Below are 25,411 nucleotides of genomic sequence, written 5' to 3' on the forward strand. Positions count from 1 at the left end.
CTTCATCCCAGGGTGGGATCAGTGCTCTTAAGGTGGTCCAGATTAGTTAAGAGAGCGACTTTTCTTATGGGTGAGGGACAGTGTTCTATAAACCCCGTTACAATACCCTTTTCGTCACATAACACCTTCTGTCTTTTTACATTTCATTGAACTGAGTATGGATACCATTCTGTTATCTTCAAAGTCATTTTTTATATTAATGATTTTATATAAGAGATGAGACATAAAAAGTACCTTTGTAAATCTTCTATGACCAAATCCAACACGGTTCTAGTGATAAGGAGGGCAGTTGGTGAAGCCAGATCACACAGCTGGATGCAAATACGCCTTACCATATGCTGGAGTGGCTGGCAAGAAGAACCAGAGAAAGCACGAACAATTTCTTGCAGAAGTTTAGCCTGCACATGGAGGTGCATACTCCACAGCTTTCTGGTGTTCAGTGCCACTGCAATATCCAGAGCTTCAATAGCCTAACCAAATAAAGAAACATTGGTCAATATACAATGGCTCTGCTGCTGTTTATCCATGTAGCACTGGATTTGAAAATTCATGTAAAACAAACATTAGGCTGAACTATTTTAAGTTAAAGCTTCTATTTACCAATCAGAACTTCTACGAACAATTTATATGTTAAATATCTGAATTGTGCTGCCCTCACCCACTCCAAACAATGCCCTTTTCCAGATGGATGATTGTTTGGTAGTTGTATGTACAAAATGGTCAAATTTATCTGTAGAGCCACTGGAGATGATTTCTGAAAGAATCATTTACACAATTGACACTGCCTACCACATAAATGCTTTGGGATATCAGCCTCAAAAGATTAATCAAAATTATACCATGCCAATGACACCAACATTACTTACTTGTAACAAACATTCTCCATAGACAGCAGGATAAATCAGACACACAAATGAGTGATATCTTCTGGAGTCAGGACAGAACAGAACTTCGAGCTTAGACTAGTCTCCACACTCTTCTCAATTAGTTTATAGTTTAAAGTCAACTTTCGGAGAGGTAGGATTGTGATCTGATTAATCCTGTCTACAGAGAATGCCTGTTACAAGGTAAGCAATTTTGCGTTCTCCACTGACAAACAAGATCTAATAAGCCAAACAAGTGGATAACTCCCAGGGTTTCTCCAGATCTTAGTAGAACTATACTAGAGTTGAAAAATTTATAGGACAGTGTGTTAAGTATTGCTTGACCAAAGACACTATCTCTGTTCAAGTTCTCATTCAGGCAACAGTTGAAGTAGAATTATAGAACATGGACCAAGAAGGTTTTCTGCATATTATTTCAAGGAAAGCAGACTTCAAAAAAGCTATAGTTGTGGCAGCAGTTGCTCCAACCTAATAATGAGATTTTGTGTCAGTCAGAAGGTTGTGTGCTTGACTGTAACAAAACAGAATATAAGATACTATCCAATTTGCTAGCATACGCTTTGCTATATATACAAAGATGTTGATTTGGATCAAGAGATATGAAAAACTGAGTAGACTTTCTCAGGGTCTGTTTTTTTTAAGCAGTAGATAAAAGCTCACTTGCAGTCTAAAGTACTGGAGGTTTTCTCACCCTGGTGCAAATAAATCTTGGGAGAGAAGACAGACAAAACGCTTTTTTTCATTACTATGGAAGGCTGCTACTACCTTCGGTAGAAACTTAGGGTAAGTCCTTAAGACTACTTTATTGTGATAGAATACTCACTTCCAAATCCATATATATAATAGTTTACAGTTCACTAATCCCTCTTGCTAATCTCACAGTAATTAGGAAAAGTACCTTCCACGTTAGATACTTTAAGGATGAAGACTACCAGTTCAAAAGGCAGTTTAGTAAGTTGAGAAAAGACATTTAAGTCCCATGGCACTGTTGAATTTTGAATTAGAAGTTTCATATAGATGAGACTCTTCATGAATTTAAAGACAATGGGGACACCGGAAAGCTAAATTTAGTCTACTAGGCTGATAATGCATTGAGATGCACTTTAACAAAGCATGTCTGGAGACCTGAAGAGAGCTGGAAGAAGCGGACATCAAATAATGGCATGATCTTTTGTATATTATTAGAAGGAAAATCTCTTCCATTTGAAGGCATAGGATCTTCTTGTGGATGGATATCCTGCAGAAAAATTAATGATTTTGAGCTGGCAGCCTTAAGAAACCAACTATATGCTGCTCAATCTCCAGGCTGTTAGAGCCAGAGACAAGGAAACTAGCTTTTCCCAAGGCCACGGTGGTGTAATGAGAATCACAGAGCTCAGCTTTTGGTAGAATTTTTGTAGTCATGGAAGGATACACATAAAAGAGGGATCAAGCTCACTCTGCAACCACAGAACCCCAATGCTTGGGGATCTACAGAAGCCACCTGGAGCAATTCTAATTGAAGCTGCTTGTTCTCACTGGTGGCAAATATGCCTACTTGAAGCATTCTTCATGTCTAAAAGATGATCTGCACAGCTGTTAAATTCAAATACTATTCATAAGGTCAAAGAATTCTGAATGTGTCAATGAACTGGCTTTTATTTCCAGAACATAAGCAGCTTAGAGGATATCTAATAACTACAAAGTACCATATTCTTACTATCTCTCAATGGAGGCAAAGCGATCCCACTCTTCCTTGCTTGTTGATATAGCAATGCTGTTAAATTTAAAGAAGAGTCCATAGAATCAAGGGGACTGTACATCGAAAGAGGCCTGCTCTTTGTGCCACTTGTGTGCCATCTGTGCCCCCAAGGATTTGTTCTCATTTCTTATTGTGAAGAAACATATATTACTGGTAGCGCTGTAGAAATGATTTGTAGTAGTAGTACTGTTGGTTTAGGTATTGGGGTTATTGCCTTCTTGTCCTTTTTAAATGTGCCTACCTAAAAAAGTTACTGGCTATATAACACAACTGATGACAGTGATGATGGATTGAGGTCATTATGGTTTTACATTCCTATCTTTAGGGCTCCTCTTTCTTGTGGTCCACAGGGGTACTTCCTGTTTATTTTTGTAAGTTGATTCCTCAGGAGTCTGTTGGCATGAGATGTAATATTAGGTCACTGAGAAATAAGTTATCGGTTATTTATTATCTTGTTATAAAACAGGAACTAGATCAGATCTGTATTATAGAAACCCGGCTGTCACTGAATGACTGAATTATTAAATCAACGCTGTCCTTCATATCTGTAGAGCATTGTCTGCATCAATTTGGGGAGGGGGATGTCTTTGCCATGTTTAAAGCAGGGCATTGTGCTGGGAGATCCTTTGGTCTACTCCCGTGTACAGGTGGCTTCTATCCATATGCGTACATGGTCAGATCATGCCCCGATCACATTCACTTTTCGGGAACAGGGAGTTCCTACCCCCCTTGTGAGTGGAAATTTCCTATTTATTGGATAAGCCAACTCATATTCGGCAGATTGAGAGAGAGGTGCAGGAATTTCTTAGCTCTAATGATACTCCCGAGATATCCCTGGCTATGTTATGGGAAAGTCTAAAAGTAGTCCAAAGGGGGAAAATAATTTCTCTACATGCTCATATTCATAAGTCTACCAAACAACAAGAACTTGACCTTAGGCAACTTATTCAATATCAAGATAGCCTAAAAAAACATCAGGCTACCTACGGCAACTTCTTGTGACTCTGGGCAAGTCACTTAACCCTCCATTGCCCCAGGTACAAATATGTACCTGTATATACTATGTAAACCACTTTGAATGTAGTTGCAAAAAAAAAAAAAAAAAATCCCACAGAAAAATGGTATATCAAGTCCCATTCCCTTTCCCTACCACCACAGAATTAGCGGCATTACATAAAGCTCATGTGAAGCTTTCTGTCTTCGAATGTATTATACAAGAGCAAATGCAGCGCACACAAGAATATTATGAATTTAATAATAAGGCTCAGCAGCTTCATGCACACAAATTGAAATGGGTGGCACACCATAATGCTATTAGCTCGCTGGTGAATAACATTGGGCAGCTCTGTACTCAGATGGCTGATATTCAGGGAGAAGTTTAGCATATTATCAACAGTTTTATATGCCTGAGGAGATGCCATCATTAACAGATATTCATTCCTTCTTAGAAGGGGTGAATCTGCCTGTTCTATTGTCTGCAGAACAGGATATGATGTCAGCCACTATTGTTAGATGGTTGTGGTAACCGTTTTTATATATGTTTCAAGAGAACATTAGCCCCAATACTGGGTAGCATATATAACTCAATAACTGATAGTACAACCCTGCCGCTCACTTGGAGACTGGCAGGCATCACAGTGCTACTCAAACCTAATAAAGACCCCCAGAGATGTGGCTCTTATCGGCCTATTTCACTCTTAGAGACAGACTATAAAATTTTTACAAACATTTTAGCAAAAAGGCTACAGGTGGCACTACCACGTTTAATTCATGCTGACCAGGCTTTGCTTCACTCACAACAGGAAGACTTTTGACAATACCAGATGGGCGTTGCACTTGATTGATAGGGCACAAGCACAAGGTGATACAAAGGTGCTTTTGTCATTAGATGCAGAGAAGACCTTCGATCGGGTCCTCTGAATCTATCTTTTTGAAATTTTGAAGAAAGTGGAGTTATCAGAGCCTTCTCTGCATCGTATTCAGGCTTTATATAGCCATCCATTAGCTCAGTTAAAAATAATTGGCACCTACACCACATCTTTTGTTTAGGGTACTTGACAGGTTGCGCTCTATCACCTCTTCTTTTTGCCCTCTCAATGGAGCCTTTAGCTTAGCTTATCCATGCTTCTCCACTAATTCGAAGGATCCAAATTGAGGAACAAAATATTTGAATCATATTATGTCGATGATGTTCTTCTTATGTTAGCCGACCCACAAGCCTCATTATCAGCTACCATGCTTGTCTTAACAGCTTATAGTAACATTTTGGGATTTAAAATTAATCTTCAGAAATCTGAAATCTTACCCACTGGTTTTTCCTCAGACTTGATGACTTCCATGCAGGCAGGGCTCTGGTGAGAGGCCAAACCAAGGTTGTTTTGCAAGCTTGGGTTGGGTGTTGAGCTCAAATGTTTCCTGAACACCAATATCACTTAACAACCCCCATCATGTATGCTTCTGTATTTATCCCTGGTACACTTGATCCTGCATACTGGCGAATGGGCATCTTCCCTTCGTATGTTGGGTCAGATATGGGAAGAAGGGGAATTTATCATCTTTGATGATTTGAAAGATGAATATTGATGATTTGAAAGATGAATATCACCTTTTAGATGGGGGGGGGGGGGGGGCAATGCTGGAAACCCAGTGGCAAACAAATAGTACAATCCAAAAAGATAAGTGGGAAAAAGTGTTTACTGTAGCTACCAATATACACGTCACTTGTTTAAAAAGTTGGGGGAAAAGACCTCAGATGCCTGTGCCTCTAATTGCGCTGTTATACTGTGGTATAACAGCGCAATTAGAGGCACAGGCATCTGAGGTCTTTTCTCCCAACTTTTTAAACAAGTGACATATGTATATTGGTAGCTACAGTAAACACTTTTTCCACTTACCTTTTGGATTGTACTTTTAGATAGGGATACATATCACTATACTCAATTACAAGATTTTATCACCTGCAGAACCAAGTCTGAGTTAATGTTAGCAGAAACGGAGACAGAACGCGCATTGTGATTGGGTACAGGGAGGGGTGGAAATCAATGCTACTTTCCCACTATAAATGACAACAATGGATGACAATTTTTAAGTACTTGCTAAAGATTTCAGTGGCAACCCCCCCCCCCCAGTGGAAAATGGATATAAGATGTTGTATCAGTGGTATTTCACGCCTCAAAACTTGTTACGAATATTTAAGATAGGGTCAGCTGCTTGCTGGTGAAACTGTGGAGGGGTGGGCACCTTTTATTATATATGGTGGCCGTGCCCTAAAATTCAGGTTTTTTGGACTACTCTTCATACTCATCTACTAAGGTTTGTACCAGGGCTCCCCTCCATTAACCGGATAATTATTTGCTGAATGTTCAAACAGCAGGGGGTTAAGAAAGAACTTCATCAACTTTTGACTCATGTTTATACTGCTGCTTGGATCTTGGTGGCAAAACAATGGAAGCAGAACACTTTGCCATCAGTAGAACATGTCTTCAATAAGGTGGACTACGGTTGTCTCATGTCCAAGCTTATGGCTAAAAAGCATGGGCATCTTCTGCAATTCCACAAAATGTGGGATGTCTATATGCGCTGGCGAGATATATTGGTATAACGGACCTTGTCATCACTATAGTTTAGATTCACGATAAGTCACAGCTCCTAGAGCCTTTGCATTGGCATTTTAGTTGAGTTGGGATGGGGTGGGATTATTTGGGGATTGTGAAATATGAAGCTTGTATTTGTGATTGAGCTGATCTTCATGTTTGAAATTGAAAAAAAAAATAAAATGTAGAAACAAAATTAGGGTATTGTGTTGCTAAATTAAATGTGCAATTTACAAATGGTGTAAATGTTGTAATTTTGGGCCTTTTGCCTGGTGTATCTCTTTCCAGTTCAAGGGAACTCTCTCACTGTGTGCTTCATAGAATGGAGACTAACTTTCATGTCAATGTGTACCCTTATGAACCATAATGAGTAAATTTTCAATTATCCATCATCTCCCCCGTGATTTTCAAAAAATTATTGTAAGTTCAGTACACAAGAAGGGATACGCCAATTCATATTTTGCACAAGGATATCCACAGCTCCAGTAAGATGGTCAGACTATTAATGGTATCTTTCGTCATCCTTGGAGTAATACTAGAAATACTGGATCTACTTTGGAGCAGAGTCAAATTAATCTGTTAGGTGGGTCCTCTGTGCCTGGGGCAAAAGTCTTTTGGGATGCTTTTTCACCTGTTTCCATTGAGTACATACAGTTCATCTTAACATCTATGTACAATACTGGATATGTTTTTGAGCCTCTCTATGTTGTCTCTGCAGCAATTGATTAGATTAGCAAATTTTACAACAATTCATTGGTCCTTATCTTTAGATAAGCTTCCGATATTCCTTAAGCATACTAATTTAAGACCTATCCTTAAAGGGAATAAGCTTAATTGTTTAGCAATGAGTAGTTTTTGCTCTATTTCCAATCTACCATTTTTTGATAAACTAGACCAGGGCTTGACAAATCCTGGCCACTAGGTCACCTTAGTGCCTAGAAAGTGCACTTTGGTACCCAGAATTTCATGTCCTCATCAGTTTGGGGATTTTTTTTCTTCTTTTTGGCAAGTGTTCCACCACTGCTGCTTCAAATACAGGTCTTCCTCTGCACTGTGCAACTCAGCTCAAGTTTGAGCCACACAGTGTAAAACTATCATGGTACACCAGCTCAAGAGCACATTTCACAGCTCAAATAAGATATGCCAAGCTATGCAGAGGAAGACCTGTTTTTCCAGCAGCCGATGTGCAGTAGAAGAGGCAAAAGCAAGGGATGCAGCGTCGGAACAACAAAGGAGGAAACATTTATGAGATGAAGGAGCAAGGAGCAAAACAAAAGGAAAAAAGAAAAAAAAAACAGAGGGGCAGAAAATATTATCAGAGGGAAAAAAGAGAGAAGAAAAGAACAGAACATGGAAGGATTAGAAGCTTTAAAGGAAAGTGGTGGAAAAGAAGAAATTTTTTTTAAATGGGGAAACACACAATAGGCAAATACAAGAAAAAAAGGAAAGCAAGTCCTACTCTTTCTGACAAATGGGGGACAGAGGATAGAGAAAGGAGACTGGGTAAGATGAGCAAAAAGATTAGGAAGAGGAGTTCACTGAAGGATGAAAGTATAGGAGGGATAAAAAGAGACAGCTGAGGAAAGGTAGGGGGATATGAGAGATGTGACTGACGGACAAAGTAATGGTACCAATGAGAGTGAGGGCAACAGGGGTGATGAGAGAACGGGGAAGAGTGGTGGAATCCTGTGCCTCAACTGAGAACTGCATCAAAGAGGTAAATCACATTTGATACAATTATTGGTATGAAGGAGGAGGGGGCTAAACTGGCATGCTGCTGATAGCAAGCTCTGGGGCTGCTGTCTTATGCAGTGGCAAATTAGGAGCAAAAACCTACTAAGCTTTATTTTCCACTGGGAAAGCAGCCCTAGAAAATTAGACCCAAAGTGCAAGAGATATCGTAGGGGATGACTCTCCCCTCCCGCCCAACACTTAAAATTTGGTTGGGGCAATTAGAGGGAAGAGGTGAAAAGTTTCAGCCACCGGCTCCTAAGTTTCTAAGTTGACTCCTAGATTAAAAGAAAACTTGTCATGGCCTCCAGACCAACATCAGTATTGAAATACTCTTGACTCTCTATATTAGATCCAATTTTGCGAGGTCTTGTGGTAAATGGAGAATCTTATTGCTACTGTTTTTAGATATTTTAGTTGTTTTTGATACTGTAGATCATTTCATTTTGCTTGCCCAGCTGGATGAATTGGGAATTGGTCTGAATATCCTGAAGTGGTTTACTTCTTTCCTGACAAGTCCTTGGGTTGGAAATCAAACTTCTGACTAGACCAATATGTCATCAGGTGTACCACAGGGCTATGCCTTGGCAAGTAGTTTTATTTAATATCTGTGGCCACTTTGTTCAGTCTTGCCTGCTCATGACGTAGCTTACCAGCTGCATGCAGATGGTATAAAACTTTTACTTTTTTATACCTATTCAGACCCAGCAGTTATATGGGTGCAGTGAGTGCTTAATGTTGACATCTAGATGGATGGCTGAGAATAAACTGGCCTTTAATCTTCATTAAAAACCAAGGTTTTACTGGTTTCTATGACACCCTTGATAGTATTCTCTCCCAATTTGATTTTTGGAAATCTTATCCTTCTTCAATCAGACCTTGGCATTCTAGATTGATTCTCAACTTACAATGCAGTCATAAATTGAGTGTGATGACAACGATTTTTAAGTTGACGTTATCACATAGGTCAATGCAATTTTTAGGTGTTGATACAAGCAATGATTCTTCCTGAACTTGACAACTGAAATTCCATGTATTTGGTGTTATTTGGCAGTTGATTGTAATAAGTGTACTAGCAGAGATAGCAGAGACTGCCCTAGTACATAAGAAATCAAAGCAGCACTCATTTGTCCTGAGCTGGTGTCAACAGTTTCAAATCTCATGAGACTTAAGACCAGCCAGAGTTACATAAGTTCTGCATGTGGCTCAAACTTAAGGTGAGTTGCACAGTGCAGAGGAAGACTTGTATTTGAAGCAGCAGTGTTGGAACACTTGCAAAAAAAAAAAAAAAATCCCCAAACTGATGAGGACATGAAATCCAGTGCCCCCCCCCCCTCTTTTTTTCAACAACTGGGCTCTTTAGAACACTGTGAAACTGAATGGAGGAAACCTCCAGTGAAAAGGATCTGCTTGATTGTGCTGAGAACAGAGAACTTTCTTAGAAGCTTTCTTTGTAACGCTCCCATAGATGAAAGAAATAATGTTTTCTGTCTCTTGGGGACATTCTTCCACAGTCAAAGCAGTTATCCTACATAACATGAGTAGCCATAATGGGTCAGAACAATGGTCCATCTAGCCCAGTATCCTGTTTCCAACAGTGGCCAAGCCAGGTCACAAGTACATGGCAGAAACCCAGATTGTGGCCAATATTCCATGCTACCAATTCCAGGGCAAGCAATGGCTTCCCCACATCTATCTCAATAGCAGACTACGGACTTTTTCTCCAGGAACTTGTCCAAACCTATTTTAAACCCAGATATGCTAACCAGTTGATGTATGTGGTGATACACATATAGAGTTGAATAAATTGTGACACCCATATGCAGCACCATAAGGAGTGAGCTGATGACTGTCCTGCTCTTGAGCTCCCTGGTACTAGTCATACCAACAATTAATAATGTTAAGTTCTATTTTGGATAGGATTAATGTTTACTAGGCAAAAAGCCTTTTCTTATTTTGCTTCTTTTCTTTGGAATTTGGTGCCACTAAAATTTATGACAGGGTAAAAAAACTATCTTATAGTTTACAGTTTATTGATTTATATTCCACCTATTAACAAGGAACCCAAATCTCATTTTCCCAGGCTTTTGTTCAACAGCATTTCTTTGTAGGTTGGTCTGAGATCAATGGCCTTATTAGTAGCTTCTGACCATCAAATTTCCCAGGTTAGGATAAATTAGTGGTGGTGAATGTGCTAGAATAGTTACCAAACTGAAATTGGTTTTATTATTTTGAACTAGGTATACTGTAAATTCACGGACTGGGAGAGATGAAGATTAAGATTGATTTAATAGTCAGTAGCCCTCAATTTGGATTCAATGTTGAGTTGAATCATAGTTAAAGGTAGGCTGAACTGTTTCTAACTCAGAGTTAAGCTATGTATTAGAAAGGCAATTTGTTTTTTTTATATATTTTCTGTTTTACCACTGATGTTATTGCTCTGGGCTTCATTTATACAGCCAGTAATTAAATTAAAATACTTTAATATATATCTCTCAGACCATTTATTTTCTGATCCAGGAGGAAAGCTTTAGGGCTCTACTACACTAGAAGTACTGCAGTGGTTGTGGGGTGATTTAAGATTATCTATGGCAACCCCGAGTAACTCTAGTAGCTGAAGAAGAACAGACAAATATTACGATTGCAAATTCTCACTGTCACTGCTAAGCAAGTTGTAACAGGAACAACAAACAGTGTTTGGAATGTTTGTATGCAAATGCTGAAGCCTGAGAAATAAGATGGGAGAGTTAGAATATATTCCCTAAATGAAAAGACAGATATAACAGGCATCTCTGAGACCTGGTAGAAAAAAGATAACTAATGGGACACTGTTATACCAGGGTACAAATTATATCACAATGATAGGGTGGATCAAATTAGTGGAGGAATAGAATTATACATTAAGGAACACCTTGAATAGAATAGATTAAAAATTCTGCAGGACACAAAACATCTTGGAATCCCTATGGATAGAAATTCCATGTGAAAAGGGGAAAAGGATTGTGATAGGAGTGTACTACCGACCACCTGGCCAGGATGAACAGACGGATGTAGAAATGTTATCGAAATTATGGAGGCTAACAAACCAGGGAACACAATATAATGGGTGATTTCAGTTACTAACATCAGGGCATGCTAAGGAGGTAAAATTCCTTCATGAAATCAAAGACTGCTTTATGAAGCACCTGGTTCAGGAACCAACAAGAGGGGGAACAATTCTAGACCTAGTCCTTAGCGGACTGCATGATCTGGTGCAGAAGGTAATGGTACTGGGGCCACGTGATAATAGTGATTATAATATGATCAGATTTGATATAATCTCTGAAGTACACACAGGAAATCCAATACATTGGCATTTAACTTTCAAAAGGAGACTATGATAAAATAAGGAGCATATTTAAAAAAACAAACAAACTTAGAGGAGCAGCTGCAAAGGTCAAAAATTTACATCAGGTGTGGATGGTATTCAAAAATACCATCCTGGAAGCAGAGACCAGATATATTCTATGTATTATTTATTTTGATTTTTATATCCCACATTATCCCGAACATATTCAAGTTCAATGTGGCTAACAATAAATAAACAGACAACGTTTAAAAAGACCTAGACAAAATATCAAATATAGATCACTGATGGCCAATTGCAATCTAAGATACTCCATCAATGAATAGAAACCTCTCAGAGGAGAGTTTTCAGTCTTTTACAAAATACCAAGTAATCAGGCTGTCCCTTGACTGTCTTTGACAGTGAATTCCACCATTTAGCACCCTGATATCTAAAGTCAGCAGGTATTAAAAAAGGAGGAAGTCTTTTTCCTTTATAATAATCTCTCTGTTATTTATGCGGATGTTATATTACTTATTGAGTTTACTTTACATTCCTAATTTCTATGGAAGGTAGATTTTTCTTTTTCCTTTCCTATTATCTATAGAAATGTTATTTACTTGGTTGTACATTGAGAATAATCTAATAAAATTAAATTTAAAAAATTTTTAAAAAGGAGGGAGGAAGGAAGGCCAAACGACAGCCAGTATGGATAAAAAGTGAGGTGAAGGAAGCAATTAAGCTAAAAGAAAATCCTTCAGAAAATGGGAGCATCTGACTGAAAACAGTTAACAGCAACACAGTTAACTGACTGCAAACAGTTAACAGCAACACAGCTCAACCAATGATCGTACTGGACAACATACAATCTTCATTCCCTTCGACCTTCACGGCGCCTGACACACACCTACCTCATTCGACCACAATACAACCTTGTATTTGTTATCAACCGACTGGTGAACGCCTTTATGGTATTATGTAAGCCACACTTAGCCTGCAAATAGGTGGGAAAATGTGGGGTACAAATGTAACAAATAAATAAATAAAAATAACGAATGGCAAGTCAAATGCAAAACACTGATAAGGAAGGCAAAGAGTGACTTTGAAAAGAAGATTGCTTTGGAGGTAAAAACACATAGTAAAAACATTTTTAGGTATATTGGAAGCAAGAAGCCGGTAAAATAATCAGTTGGACCGATAGACGACAGAGAGGTAAAAGGGGCACTCAGGGAAGACAAGGCCATAGCATAGAAATGAATTAAGTTCTTTCCTTTGGTCTTCACTGAGGGAGATGTGGGAGAGATACCAGTGCCAGAAATGGTATTCAATGCTGACAAACTAGAGAAACAAACAAATCTCTGTAAATCTGGAAGATGTAATAGGCAATCTGACAAACTGACGAGTAGCAAATTGCGTGACCGGATGGTATACATCCCAGGGTACTGATAGAATAAAAAAATGAACTTGCAGAGTTATTGTACTATGTAATTTATCTTTAAAATCAAGAACGGTATCGGAAGATTGGAGGGTGGTCAATGTAATGCCAGTTTTTAAAAAGGGTTTCAGAGGTGATCAGGGAAATTATAGACTGGTGAGCCTGACGTCAGTGCCAGGCAAAATGGTAAAGACTATTATAAAGAACAAATTCCTGAGCATAGCACATACATAAGCATGGATTAATGAGTCAAAGCCAACATGGATTTAGTAAAGGGAAATCTTGCCTCACCAATCTACTACATTTTTTTGAAGGGGTGAATAAATATGTGGATAAAGGTGAGCCAGTTAATATTGTGTATCTGGATTTTCAAAAGAATTTTGACAAAGTACCTCATAAAAAGATCCTGAGGAAATTGAGATTGGAGGTAATGTCCTACTGTGGATTAAAAACTGGTTAAAAGACAGAAAACAGAGAGTAGGGTTAAATGGTCAGTATTCTCAATGAAGAAGGGTAGATAGTGTTTGTTTTTGTTACATTTGTACCCTGCGCTTTCCCACTCATGGCAGGCTCAATGCGGCTTACATGGGGCAATGGAGGGTTAAGTGACTTGCCCAGAGTCACAAGGAGCTGCCTGTGCCTGAGGTGGGAATCAAACTCAGTTCCTCAGTTCCCCAGGACCAAAGTCCAAAACCCTAACCACTAGGCCACTCCACAGGAGTCTGTGCTGGGACCGCTGCTTTTTAACATATTTATAAATGCTCTGGAGATGGGAATAACTTGTGAGGTAATTAAAGGAAATGGCCCTGAGTACCTGAAGAATAGGATGATCCTTCACACACTTCCAACGACACTAAGGTCCTCCCAAGGACCATCACTAATCACACCCTCTCCAAAAGACATTACATGATGTGATACCTGCAAGCAAGCCTTCTCCGGAGTAGCCCCCATACTCTGGAATACACTGCCTGAAAGGCTACGCTTAACACAAGACTATCTCTACTTCAGGAAGCAGGTCACAGCTTGGCTCTTCAACTAGGCCTTTAACGGAAGAAGTAACTAATTTGTTAGTCTCACTCACACACACAAGGAGTGACACAGGCTGCACATACTGCAGCAGGACATGTTTATCCATTGGGACCCTGAGTTAATATGTAACCATCTCTCTGAGCTCATATATGCAACTTAAATCAGTCACCTTACTAAGTCTTCTTACTCTCTTACCTACTTATATGTTCCATGTTTGCTTTACCCTTCACTATCAATTAAAATGTTCTAGTACGTATTGTGGTGACATTGTAAGTAGTATACCATGCCATACTCTGTATTATTTGAACATTTTACTGCTGTAATTGCCATGTTTGTTTTATTCTTACTGTACATCGTCTTGAGTGAATGCCTTCAAAAAGGCGGCAAATAAATCCTAATAAATAAAGTTGCTCATGACAAAGTTATTTAAAGTTGTTAAATCACAACAGGATTGTGAAATATTGCAAAAGGACCTTACAAGACTAGGCATCCAAATGGTACATGACGTTTAATATGAACAAGTGCAAAGTGATGCATGTGGGAAAGAGGAACCCAAACTACAGCTAAGTGATGGAAGGTTCCAAATTAGAAGTCACCGCTCAAGAAAAGGATCTAGATGTCATCGATGAAACGTTAAAACCCTCTGCTCAGTGTACAGTGGCGGCTAAGAAACCAAATAGAATGTATGGAATTATTAGGAAAGGAATGGAAAACAAAAATAATAATGTTAAAATGCTTTTGGATCGCTCCATGCACCTTGTATATTGTGGGCAATTATGGTCACTGCATTTCAAAAAAATATATATACATAGCAGAATTAAGAACATAAGAATAGCCATACTGGATCATACCAATGGTTCATCTAGCCCAGTATCCTGCTTCCAACTGTGGCCAATCCAGGGAACATATACCTGACAGAAACCCAATAAGTAGCAACATTCCATGCTACCAATCCCAGGGCAAGTAGTGGCTTTCCCCATGTGCATTTCTCAATAATAGGCTATGGAGTTTTCCTCCAGGAACTTGTCCAAACCTTTTTAAACCCAGATATGGTAACTGCTGTTACCACATCTTCTGGCAATGAGTTCCAGAGCTTAACTGTTCTTTGAGTAAACATCCACACAGCATTTCCTCCTATTTGTTTTAAAAGATTTTCCAGTAGAAGAGGTGCAGAGACAGGTAATGAAAATGATAATGGGTGTGGGATGACTTCCTATGAGGAAAGGCTAAAGAGGCTAGGGCTCTTCAGCTTGTATCGCTCCATGGTGCGACCGCAACTCGAATACTGTGATCAATTCTGGTCGCCGCATCTCAAAAAAGATATAGTGGAATTAGAAAAGGTGCAGAGAAGAGCGACGAAAATGATAAAGGAGATGGGACGACTTCCCTATGAGGAAAGGCTAAAGCGGCTAGGGCTCTTCAGCTTGTAGAAAAGACGGCTGAGGGGAGATATGATAGAGGTCTATAAAATAATGAGTGGAGTTGAACGGGTAGATGTGAAGCGTCTGTTTACACTTTCCAAAAATACTAGGACTAGGGGGCATGCGATGAAGCTACAATGTAGTAAATTTAAAACGAATCGGAGAAAATTTTTCCTCACTCAACGTGTAATTAAACTCTGGAATTCGTTGCCACAGAATGTGATAAAAGCAGTTAGCTTAGCGGAGTTTAAAAAAGGTTTGGATGGCTTCCTAAAGAAAAAGTCCATAGACCATTATTAAATGGGGAAAATCCACTATTTCTGCGATAAGCAGTATAAAATGTTTTGTACTTTTTTGGGATCATGCCAGGTATTTGTGACCTGGATTGGCCAACTGTTGCAAACAGGATGCTGGGCTTGATGGACCTTTGGTCTTTCCCAGCATGGCAATCCTTATGTACTTATCACAGCCAAGGGGAGATATGATAGAGGTCTGAATGGAGTGGAACAGGTAGACATGTATCACTTATTTACTCTTTCCAAAAATACAAAGACTAGGGGGTAGGCAATGTAGCTACTAAGTAGTAAATTTAAAACAAACTAGAGAAAATATTTCTTCACTCAATGTGTATTTAAACTCTGAAATTCGTTGCCAGAGAATGTGATAAAAGCAGTGAGCTTAGCAGGTTTTAAAAAAGATTTGGATAATTTCCTAAAACAAAAGTCCATAAGCCATTATTAAAAGAACTTGGGAAAATCCACTACTTATTTCTAGGATAAGCAGCATAAAATCTGTTTTACTCCTTTGGGATCTTGCCAGGTACTTGTGACCCAGATTGGCCACTGTTGGAAACAGGATACTGGGCTAGATGCACCTTTGGTCTGTCCCAGGATGGCATAACTTGTGTTCTTATGACTGCTGGGCCTTCTTTGAGGAAAAAAAAAAAAAAAAAAAGATTCCTTCACTAGCCAATAATCTACATAAGGAAAAATGAAGATGTCCCTGCTTCAAAGGTGACCAGCTACTACTGCTAGATGCTTTGTGAAAGCTCTTGGTGCTGTGAAAGTCAAACAGAAGAACTGAAACACTGATAGTGATTGTAATTCACTGTGAAGCAGAGGAACACACTGCACTGGAACATACATCTAAGATTCCTTGACATCCAGAGAGCATAACCTGTCCTTCATATGTATGAAGGGAAGAATGGTCTAAAAAGAGTTTATTTTGAAATTTTAATGGTCCAAGCATTTATTCAGATCTCTCAGATCCAATCCTGACCTCAACTATCTGGATTTCTTCATAACTAAGAATCATCTGGAACAAAAGCATCTCTTCATCTGATTCCATGATATTCTCTACAGGAGTTCCATGAAGAAGAGATGTTTACCTTTTCCCATAGGCAGCTCCTGGATAATCTAACAGTATCTGAGAGAAAAACAGCCTGTATCCTTAGCTCAGTATTTTAATAATCACCTGTACTTCATTATTAACAGGATCTGATAAAGGGTTGTATTTTGTCTCCCAAAAGAAGAGATGTTGTAGATGAAAGAACAGTTAGGATGCTTACTCTCAAAAACTGAAGTCTGTTTTGGGCTACCTTACATCACTCAGAGGGTTTTGGAGGCTACTGCTATTTTTTTTTCTATTATTGCTGCTTCCTCCTGTTTTTGGAATGGACTACTGCTCTTCCTTTTTGTAATAGAATTGCCATCTAAAAGGAAAGGGCTGTTTCCTACAAGACAATTACTTTGCAGTGGCTAATGACAAGGTCTGGAGGTAACAGTGATTTTAAACTGACCATTTCATTTAATGAAATCCCACAGGTATATAGGACATTAGCTAACCTGTCACATGTACACCTTCATTGAGACTTTTGATTGGTCAGCCAGTCCAAAATCTTCATCTTTTCACCTTAGGGAAGAATCTCTGAAAAAGGCTTTAGCTTCTGCAGTTTCTGTATAGTCTACTATATAAAGCTGGTGAACTGCCATTCACAAGGAGAACTGAAAAGCCTTCTTCCCTATGAGATCCAATGGCTTGGGATTTTCCCAAATAGGGTGCTTAAGAGGTCTTTGATCATGTTTGCGCTTTCCAAAGCAGGCTCTACCACCATTGAATGGTATTGTATGTTAGTTGGCCGCCATCAAAATTCAGATAGGGTCGGAATCCATTTCAAGTCCAGCTTCCCTGCCACCGATACACATGAGATAAGAGTTCTGCCATATTGTTAATTGATGTTGAAGAAGCCTGTGCACAGGTAGCACCACAGCTTCATTTGGGGTATCAATGTAGTGCAGCAAACCATACACATCCATCCTGAGCTTCCTATCCTCCTGGAGTGTAAAAGGTACTTCTCCTGCCACCTTTTGTGTGAATTGGAGTGGGAGGAGTGGCCTAGTGGTTAGGGTGGTGGACTTTGGTCCTGGGAAACTGAGGAACTAAGTTCGATTCCCACTTCAGGCACAGGCAGCTCCTTGTGACTCTGGGCAAGTCACTTAACCCTCCATTGCCCCATGTAAGCCACATTGAGCCTGCCATGAGTGGGAAAGCATGGGGTACAAATGTAACAAAAAAAAATAATTAGGGCAAAGTTAAATCAAGACATGATAAATCCTAGGTGCAAGGTTGCCACAGTGAATAAAAAATTTCCATAGCACCTGGGATTTTTTTTGTCACCACATGAGTGGTCCTCCAGCTTTCAGTGAATTTGAGCAGGCAGTGAAAGAACTCACACTAGTCTCATGAGACTTTTCACCTCAAAAGACTTGCATTAGAGGTCTCGCTCTACATGGCTCAAAGTGACTGAGAACCACAGATTGCAGAGAAGAAGCAGCAGCCTGCAAGGTGAGAAAGGAATTGAAGGAAGAGCTGAGGGCTCTCCAAGTTGCTGGCAAAATAGAAAACAGCAGGGTTGTGGATTAGATTACTGAGTTGGAGGGAGCTAAACTGGTGGTTAAGAGGAAGGATAAGACATAATTGGAACAAGATAAAAGGGACTGAAAAAGGGAAAATGTTGGTGACAGAAGGGGATTTCTGAGAGGGTGGGGAGCTGAAAGACTGGAGACAGGTTAGGTAGAGAGACATTGGAGGATGGGAGCTGCTGGCTGTACACTTTTGCCAGTATGGTACAATTGTGTATTGAGAGCCTGATTTACTAAGTTTCCTTCCCTTAGGCACAGAATGGGAAAACAGCCTTAGTAACATCAGGTCCTAGAACTATGGTGCGACTTCTTCACCATCTCCACTCTACAACTTTGACTATTTGGCCAGAGTGAAGGGAGGGGGTGACTTCTACTTTTTGGGGTGGCTCTGAGATTCAGAGAAAATTTGTCAGGACCTAAGTTAAATTCTCACACAGTATGTAACTTCTGGCAGTGTAGATAAAAGGATCAGAGGCCAGCAGCATCATCAATTGTTCCTTGTTTGACCACTGAAAAAAAAAACGCTTTCCAGGCATATTCAAAGTATTATGAGCTTGAAATGGAAGATGGGTCTTGTCACTCACTTGCACAGTATATTGAAATGTCTGAAGTCATGTGCTATGCATATTTTAGTAGTCTTATAGGAGGTGGTAGAAAGAATATGGATTTTAGCGTTTCAAGTTCCCTAGGCCTGAGAAGAGTCTCTGGCTTGCAAAATCATCTTGAATTGGTGGTGACCAGCCTGGTACACCTCCAGCAAGTGTCTCACAATTTCTTAATTAAGGATGAGACCAGCAAGTCACAAAAGCAACCCTTCACAAAGTATCAAAATTGTTCCATGCTGATCTATTCCTTGGATGCTGCTGAAAAATAATCAAGTGACAAGTAAGTGCCTCTGGAACCAGAATGGGGATATCTGGCTCAGACATTTTTAGCACCTTTTTGATTTCTTCAGGGAAGATGTTTGTGCAGACTGCATCTTCAGGGCCAAATGAGACCATCCATGCTGTGGCTTCTAGAATCAAGGAAAACTGAGTTTACCCTGTGCTGGCAGTGCCTGAAAATTGTGGCATAGTGGGATTCAGTCACCTTTTCTTGGAGATATCTTCTTTATGCCACCATTTTATACAGCATCACACCTTCTTCGTTGAGAAGAATTCAATTAGCAAGATGGAGTGGCCTCTGCTCACCTGTGGCCCACTGGAAATATTCCTCTTATGCTTACCCACGGCTGGAGACATGTCCAACAAAGATGAATGCAGGATTTATAGGTCCTGATGTATGAAGATCTAGGTAGCATCCTAATGCAATGGGAGCAATTTGGAACACTGTGATCTACTTCCAGACACCTGCAATGGGTGGTGCATTTTGTCTGTAATGGACATCTAGCTGCAAGTGCATATTTTGAAACCACCAACTATACGAACAGCTTCTCAACCAAGTTAAATTCAATTTTTAAAGAAAAGGGTGAGAATTTTTTTTGGCCTGAGACAGCACTGAAAGGACTTAGAGGAAGAAAAGCAAGTCAAAAACTTCCTCTACCCAGCTAAAATTAAAAAAATACAAAGAAAAAAAAAAAAAGAAAGACCAAGGGGACTCATGAGGCAGCAGCTGGGAATTCCTGCGCATGCTCAGGAAAACAAAACAAAACAAAACAACTTCCAGGTTTTTTTTTTTTTAAAAAGCTCTGAAAGAGCCATTCAGTCTTGTGGCTGATTCATCCTGACTCTCAGAGAACATTCTGATTTCAAATAAAGATGCAAGTCATATGGAATCTCCTAAAATAAGGTGTAAGTGGAGTACTGAACAAGGCCATGCATCCATGCCACAGTGACAAGGTATTTAACGTAGTATGCATGTTCCCCAATTTATTTACATGGAAATCCTACCTGAGTTGTTTGCATGGGCAGTGGGAGAGGCAGCAACTCAGATAGTAACACAAGTCCAGAAAAAAACCCTTCAGGGATTTTTAAAACAGAAGTAAGAACTTCTTTCAGCATTAAAGACCAAGTGTTGTTGGCTAAAGTCTCCTCAGAAATGGTAGCCTGCTCATTAACTCCTTGGGTAAATGTCAAGAGAATATCAATGATGTCACTCTGAAGCTTCTGCTCATCACTGTCCAGGCGGCCTGAGAGAGGAATGGAACATAGCAACATGTGCAGAGTCACAAGTGCAGTAGGGATGCGTCTATCCTTGAACTCAAAGGAGCCACCCCGCAAAAGCTCAGTTAACATGGTTTTCAGAAGGGTAAGGGTGCAGCACGCCACAGAGATAGTAGTTGATCTATACAGCATAGTCCCCATGTTGACATGGAGTCTCCATGGCTGAATGAGAATGCTGTTTAGTTTCTGCAAAATGCGGATGAAAGTGTCCATGCCTTCAGCAGAGAAAAGCTGAATTACTGCTAGGTTCCACTTCAAATCTTTCTGTTGGCCTGTGAAGGGATAGCAAAAAGAAAGCAGCGATTAACCAGAAAAGCAACTTTACAGAGAACACAGAACATGTTGACACAAAGGATATAAGGCTCATCCAGACTTTCTATCTCCTATTCCACTCACCATACTCCTTAACTCGTCCTTAAGATTTCAAATTTTGCTCCATCCCCTGGAGATCCTGGTCTAGTCCCACACTTTCTTGAAATATGATACTTTGGCTTCACCACCTTTAATGTAAGACTGTTTCATGGATCCACAAATCTTTCCATGAAAAAATACTGTCAGGCTGCTTTTGAGTCTTCCCCCCTTCATCCTCATTTGCTTGTTTTCAAGCTTTCCTTCTTTTGAATAAGGTCTACTTCAGGAGTACAGTTACATTCAAACGTTTAGACACCAGTCAGACTTTATGTTTCAATGAATCACTAAGAGAATATAAGCTGATAAGCTCTACATGGTACAAAATTAAATGCAACAATACCTTTCTTCAAATATTAATACATAATTACTATTTGTTGTTTTTACAGATTCAAAATAAGAAATTGATGAATAGGGCAGATGCAAAAATGTGAACCTTTGTATCAGTAATTTTAACACTCCCTTTGACAAAAAAAACCCCAAAACAAAACAGCTTTTAAACATTTCCTGTAGTCCACTAAAAAGCTTTCTTGTTCTTGCTTTTGAATCGTTTTCCCACTCTTCCTAGAACAGAAAAACCCTGAAATTTTGTTACTTTTCTTTCTGAACAGTGCGCACTAGAGAATGACATAGGGATGGGGATGTGCCGTAAATCTGCAGTAATGGTAACGTTTTAACGGAATTACTCCAGGGACAGGATAGGTGGGGGGGGGGGGGGAACGACAAACGTTTTCTCAGAGTCATTCTCTAGCTCCTTCCTACATGCAACATTGCATCATCTTGTCTCACTTCTGCTTAACCTGTTTAGGTGTATGAGATAGCTGCATAGTCTGTGGAGTGTGACATTGATGACAGGGCAAGGTGACATCAAGGGGCAAGATGGAATGCGCCGGCATGATAAAGTGGGGGAGAGCTTCATTCCTATTTTGATTTTTTTTTTTTTTGGGGGGGGGGGGGGTTGTGCTTCCTCTAGTTCTGGGAGTTGTAGCTATTGCACAGAGATAAAAACACTGACCCTGGTGGTAATTAAGGTGAATCAACACAAATCGACCCTCAGAATCTCTGGACACCTACCGTGTTTGACAAGGGAGACCTTTTTTTTAATAAAATAACCACGCCACTCCGTCTATTACCGGAAGAAGAGTAGAAACAATCCTCAACCCATTTCTGGCGTAGCTTTGCATGTTCCGCGTCAGATGAGGAGTGGCCTAGTGGTTAGGGTGGTGGACTTTGGTCCTGGGGAACTGAGGAACTGAGATCGATTCCCGGCACAGGCAGCTCCTTGTGACTCTGGGCAAGTCACTTAACCCTCCATTGCCCGCCGCATTGAGCCTGCCATGAGTGGGAAAGCGTGGGGTACAAATATAACAAAAAAAAAAAAAATAATAATAATTTAGTTTCTTGCAAACAGGCAATGGCGGCCCTATGGTGTTTGAGCCGAGTTAAAATCTTTGGAGTGCTTCACTGGACATGATATTCCAGAAACGTTCCAAGAAATAATAGGAAGTTTCAGCCTACACACCTAGCTTACCAAACATAGAAAAAAAAATTGTAAGGTTATACCATGATCAGATGTACTGCCCTCCAGGGGCCCAGCCTCCTACAGATTCGTTTCCCTACTTGGCAGAGCATGATTCCACCACCTGTAACCCTCCATCAAACCACTGCCTGATAATCTCACTACTGCAGACACACTCACCCCACCACATAAACACTCCAACCAGGGGCATAGCTACATGGGGCATAGGTGGAGTCCCGCCTATATAGGAACAGGAAGTTATGCAGAGGGAAAGCTTCTAGGGCTGGGAGGTTGGAAGGCTGCTTTGATTGCCATCGCTGCTAAAAGTCAGAGGATTGCAGTTTTGGGGGCGAGCACAGGAAGCTTTCAGACACCAGACCGTGAGAGGGAAGGGAGAGAAATACCAGAATGCATGTGGAAGGGACTGAATGCCCGCCAAGCAACTAGTGATACCTGAGGCGGAGAAAGACCTGTACGTTCCATCCAGTCTGCCCAACAAGATAAACTCATATGTGCTACTTTATGTGTATACTTAACTTTGATTTGTATCTGCCATTTTCAGAGCACAGACCATAGAAGTCTGCCCTGCACTAGCCCCACCTCCCACCACCGCTCTGCCAGCCAATCTCCGCTAAGCTTCTGAGGATCCATTCCTTCTGAACAGGATTCCTTTATGTTTATGCCACGCATTTTTGAATTCCGTTACTGTTTTCATCTCCACCACCTCCCGCGGGAGGGCATTCCAAGTATCCACCACTCTCTCTGTGAAAAAATACTTCCTGACATTTTTCTTGAGTCTGCTCCCCTTCAATCTCATTTCATGTCCTCTAGTTGTACCGCCTTCCCATCTACGGAAAAGGTTTGTTTGCGGATTAATACCTTTCAAATATTTGAACGACTTTATTTTTGTAGGTTTTTTTATTACAGGTACTTCACAATATGCTTGGGACAGGAGAGGGTTTGTATGTTTACAGACAACACAAAAATCAGAACTTCTTTTGTATTTTGAGTTTCTGGGGAATAAGGTATTTATATTTGTTATAAAGCAAAGTTAAAGGATATGTGCCATTGTGGTAATTTTGCAGGATACTGTGATGTATGTTGAGATGTTCACCAGACTCAAGTCTACTATAATGGCAAAGTTTCAGTTATGGGATAATGTGACTTTATTTTAAAATGTCAGTGAACTTCCAAGATTCCATAAGTGTGTATGTGGTTTATGTTGATGCAGGACAGACTGTTTACTTAGAAATCCATCATTAAAGTAAACTCTAAGGCATTATTTAGGAGTATATCAAACACCATTCATGCCTAGTGCCCCCCCCCCCCCCCCATGTTACTACTACTACTATTTAACATTTCTAAAGCCCTACTAGGGTTACGCAGCGCTGTACAAGTTAACATAGAAGGACAGTCCCTGCTCTAAGAGCTTACAATCTAATAAACAAATGTACAGTCAGTCAAGTAGGGGCAGTCAAATTGGGGCAGTCTAGATTTCCTGAAAGGTATAAAGGTATAAATGTTAACTCTGCCCCCCCCCCCCCCCCCCAAATGCCAGGTCTGGCTACGCCACTGACTCCAACAATACATGAAACCCACTCAATCCCCACCCTGCCCTTTCTACACTCCCCCCACCCACCTCCCAAACCTTTCCCCCAATAGCTTCAAGCATGTCTCACTCCCACAAGTGGAGAGAGGACTGTCGGTCACTTCTGATACTAAAGGGGGTATCTCCTCCCTTCAAGAAAGTACAATGCGAACAAACATATCACTCCAAACAATCAATACATAGTACATCCATACATAAAGATGTATCTTCCACCATAGTCTAAACCCTAATCAACATAAAAAGGAAGCAGATAAACCTTTAGTGGAATAATGAACCAGGGGAAACAATAAACTTTCAGGTAGAGTCTAGAGTTTGTATCCAGGCCACTGCCTGTTCTGGAGAGGTGAAAGATTTCCAGTAGTTTTCATCTTGGATCCGTAGAGTGGCTGGGTACTGCAGAGTAAACTGCAAATGTTTCTCTATTAGTTGAGAGCACACCAGTGTGAAGGCCCACCTTTTGGAAGATAGGGCCGCAGAGTAATCCTGGAAAATTCTAATCAGCCAGCCATAAAACTGCACACCATCCAGTTTGTTTTTATAGAGGCAGAAGATTTGAGCCTTCTGAGAGTAGCAATGGAATTTCGCTATCACAATTCGGGGCCTGTCATCACTTGCATGTAAAGGGCCCATGCGGTGGACTCTATCCAAACAAATTGCACCATTAGCCCTCTCAGAAGGAAAGTGTGCCAGGAGCCAGGTCTCCAACACTGTAGATAGAGAAGACTCCTTGATTGATTCCAGAAAAACCCACAAATCTGAGGTTCTCCTGATGAGCTCTATTCTCCAAATCCTCTAGTTTTTGCTGTTGAACACAAGTAAGGGCTCCAGACCTTCACTATGTGACTGGAGCAGATCTTCCACGTTGGAGACTCGAGTTCTCCAGTTCTGTGGACCAAATCCGATGTACTTTGCACGATCCCTGTGACTGTTCAGACAGCTGCACAAATCTGGGGTCCAGTGCCTTGACCACCGCTTCTGTAAGCTCTGGGATAAAATCCAATGTGCTCTGTAATGGGGTCGAAGAAGCTGCCATCTTGTCCTCCCCCGGACAACCACGATCTTGGCCTCGACACAGCAGTTTGGCAGTCATCTGGTTTGCCAGTTTGCTTAAGAATTTGTCCATATAATCGTTAATGTTCAAAAGAAATCACCCACCACTGAATTTTAAACTGTTGAAGTTGAACAAAGGGATGAAGGGAGAAGTTCCCCAAGCAGCTAGCCTGTAGTGTGCCTGCTGCCACTCACAGCATCACGTGACTAGTCAGTCCTGAGCATTTTTACTTTGGGTAACAAGGGCTCCCAACCCCAGAACCTACTTTCAAATAGGGCCAGAAATGTTCTGAAATAACAAAATCCTGCAAGACACAATCAAAACCTATACCGAAAACTTACCACACCATAACAGCCCTAAGTTACCTATGAAAAGACAGTGACAAATATTATATTGGGCCCTAGAGCACCAATATACCTAGTACTGGGAAACTGAAACAAGCTAGACTATTACAGATTCTTGCATAGACACTACATGCTAGCACAGGGGAAGACAACCCAGTCAAGTTGTCAGGATTTCCCCAATGAATATGAATCCAATAACAGTTTCACAAATTTTTTTATATATTTTAAACCTTTTTAT

At 40.3% G+C, this 25,411-nt stretch overlaps 1 protein-coding gene across 1 annotated transcript in view; it reads right to left on the minus strand.

Annotated features, from left to right (window-relative positions):
• The window catches only part of VIRMA (vir like m6A methyltransferase associated), a 341,503-nt gene that overhangs the window by 153,097 nt on the left and 162,995 nt on the right, over positions 1 to 25,411 (minus strand). The window contains exons 13-14 of the mRNA XM_030216723.1: positions 19,970 to 20,514; positions 235 to 470 (exon numbers count right to left, since the gene is read on the minus strand). Coding sequence (XP_030072583.1) covers positions 235 to 470; positions 19,970 to 20,514 — 781 coding nt within the window. The remainder of the gene's footprint in view (positions 1 to 234; positions 471 to 19,969; positions 20,515 to 25,411) is intronic.

The sequence above is a fragment of the Microcaecilia unicolor genome, chromosome 1 (assembly GCF_901765095.1).
Source record: "Microcaecilia unicolor chromosome 1, aMicUni1.1, whole genome shotgun sequence".
NCBI classification, from domain to species: Eukaryota; Metazoa; Chordata; class Amphibia; order Gymnophiona; family Siphonopidae; genus Microcaecilia; species Microcaecilia unicolor.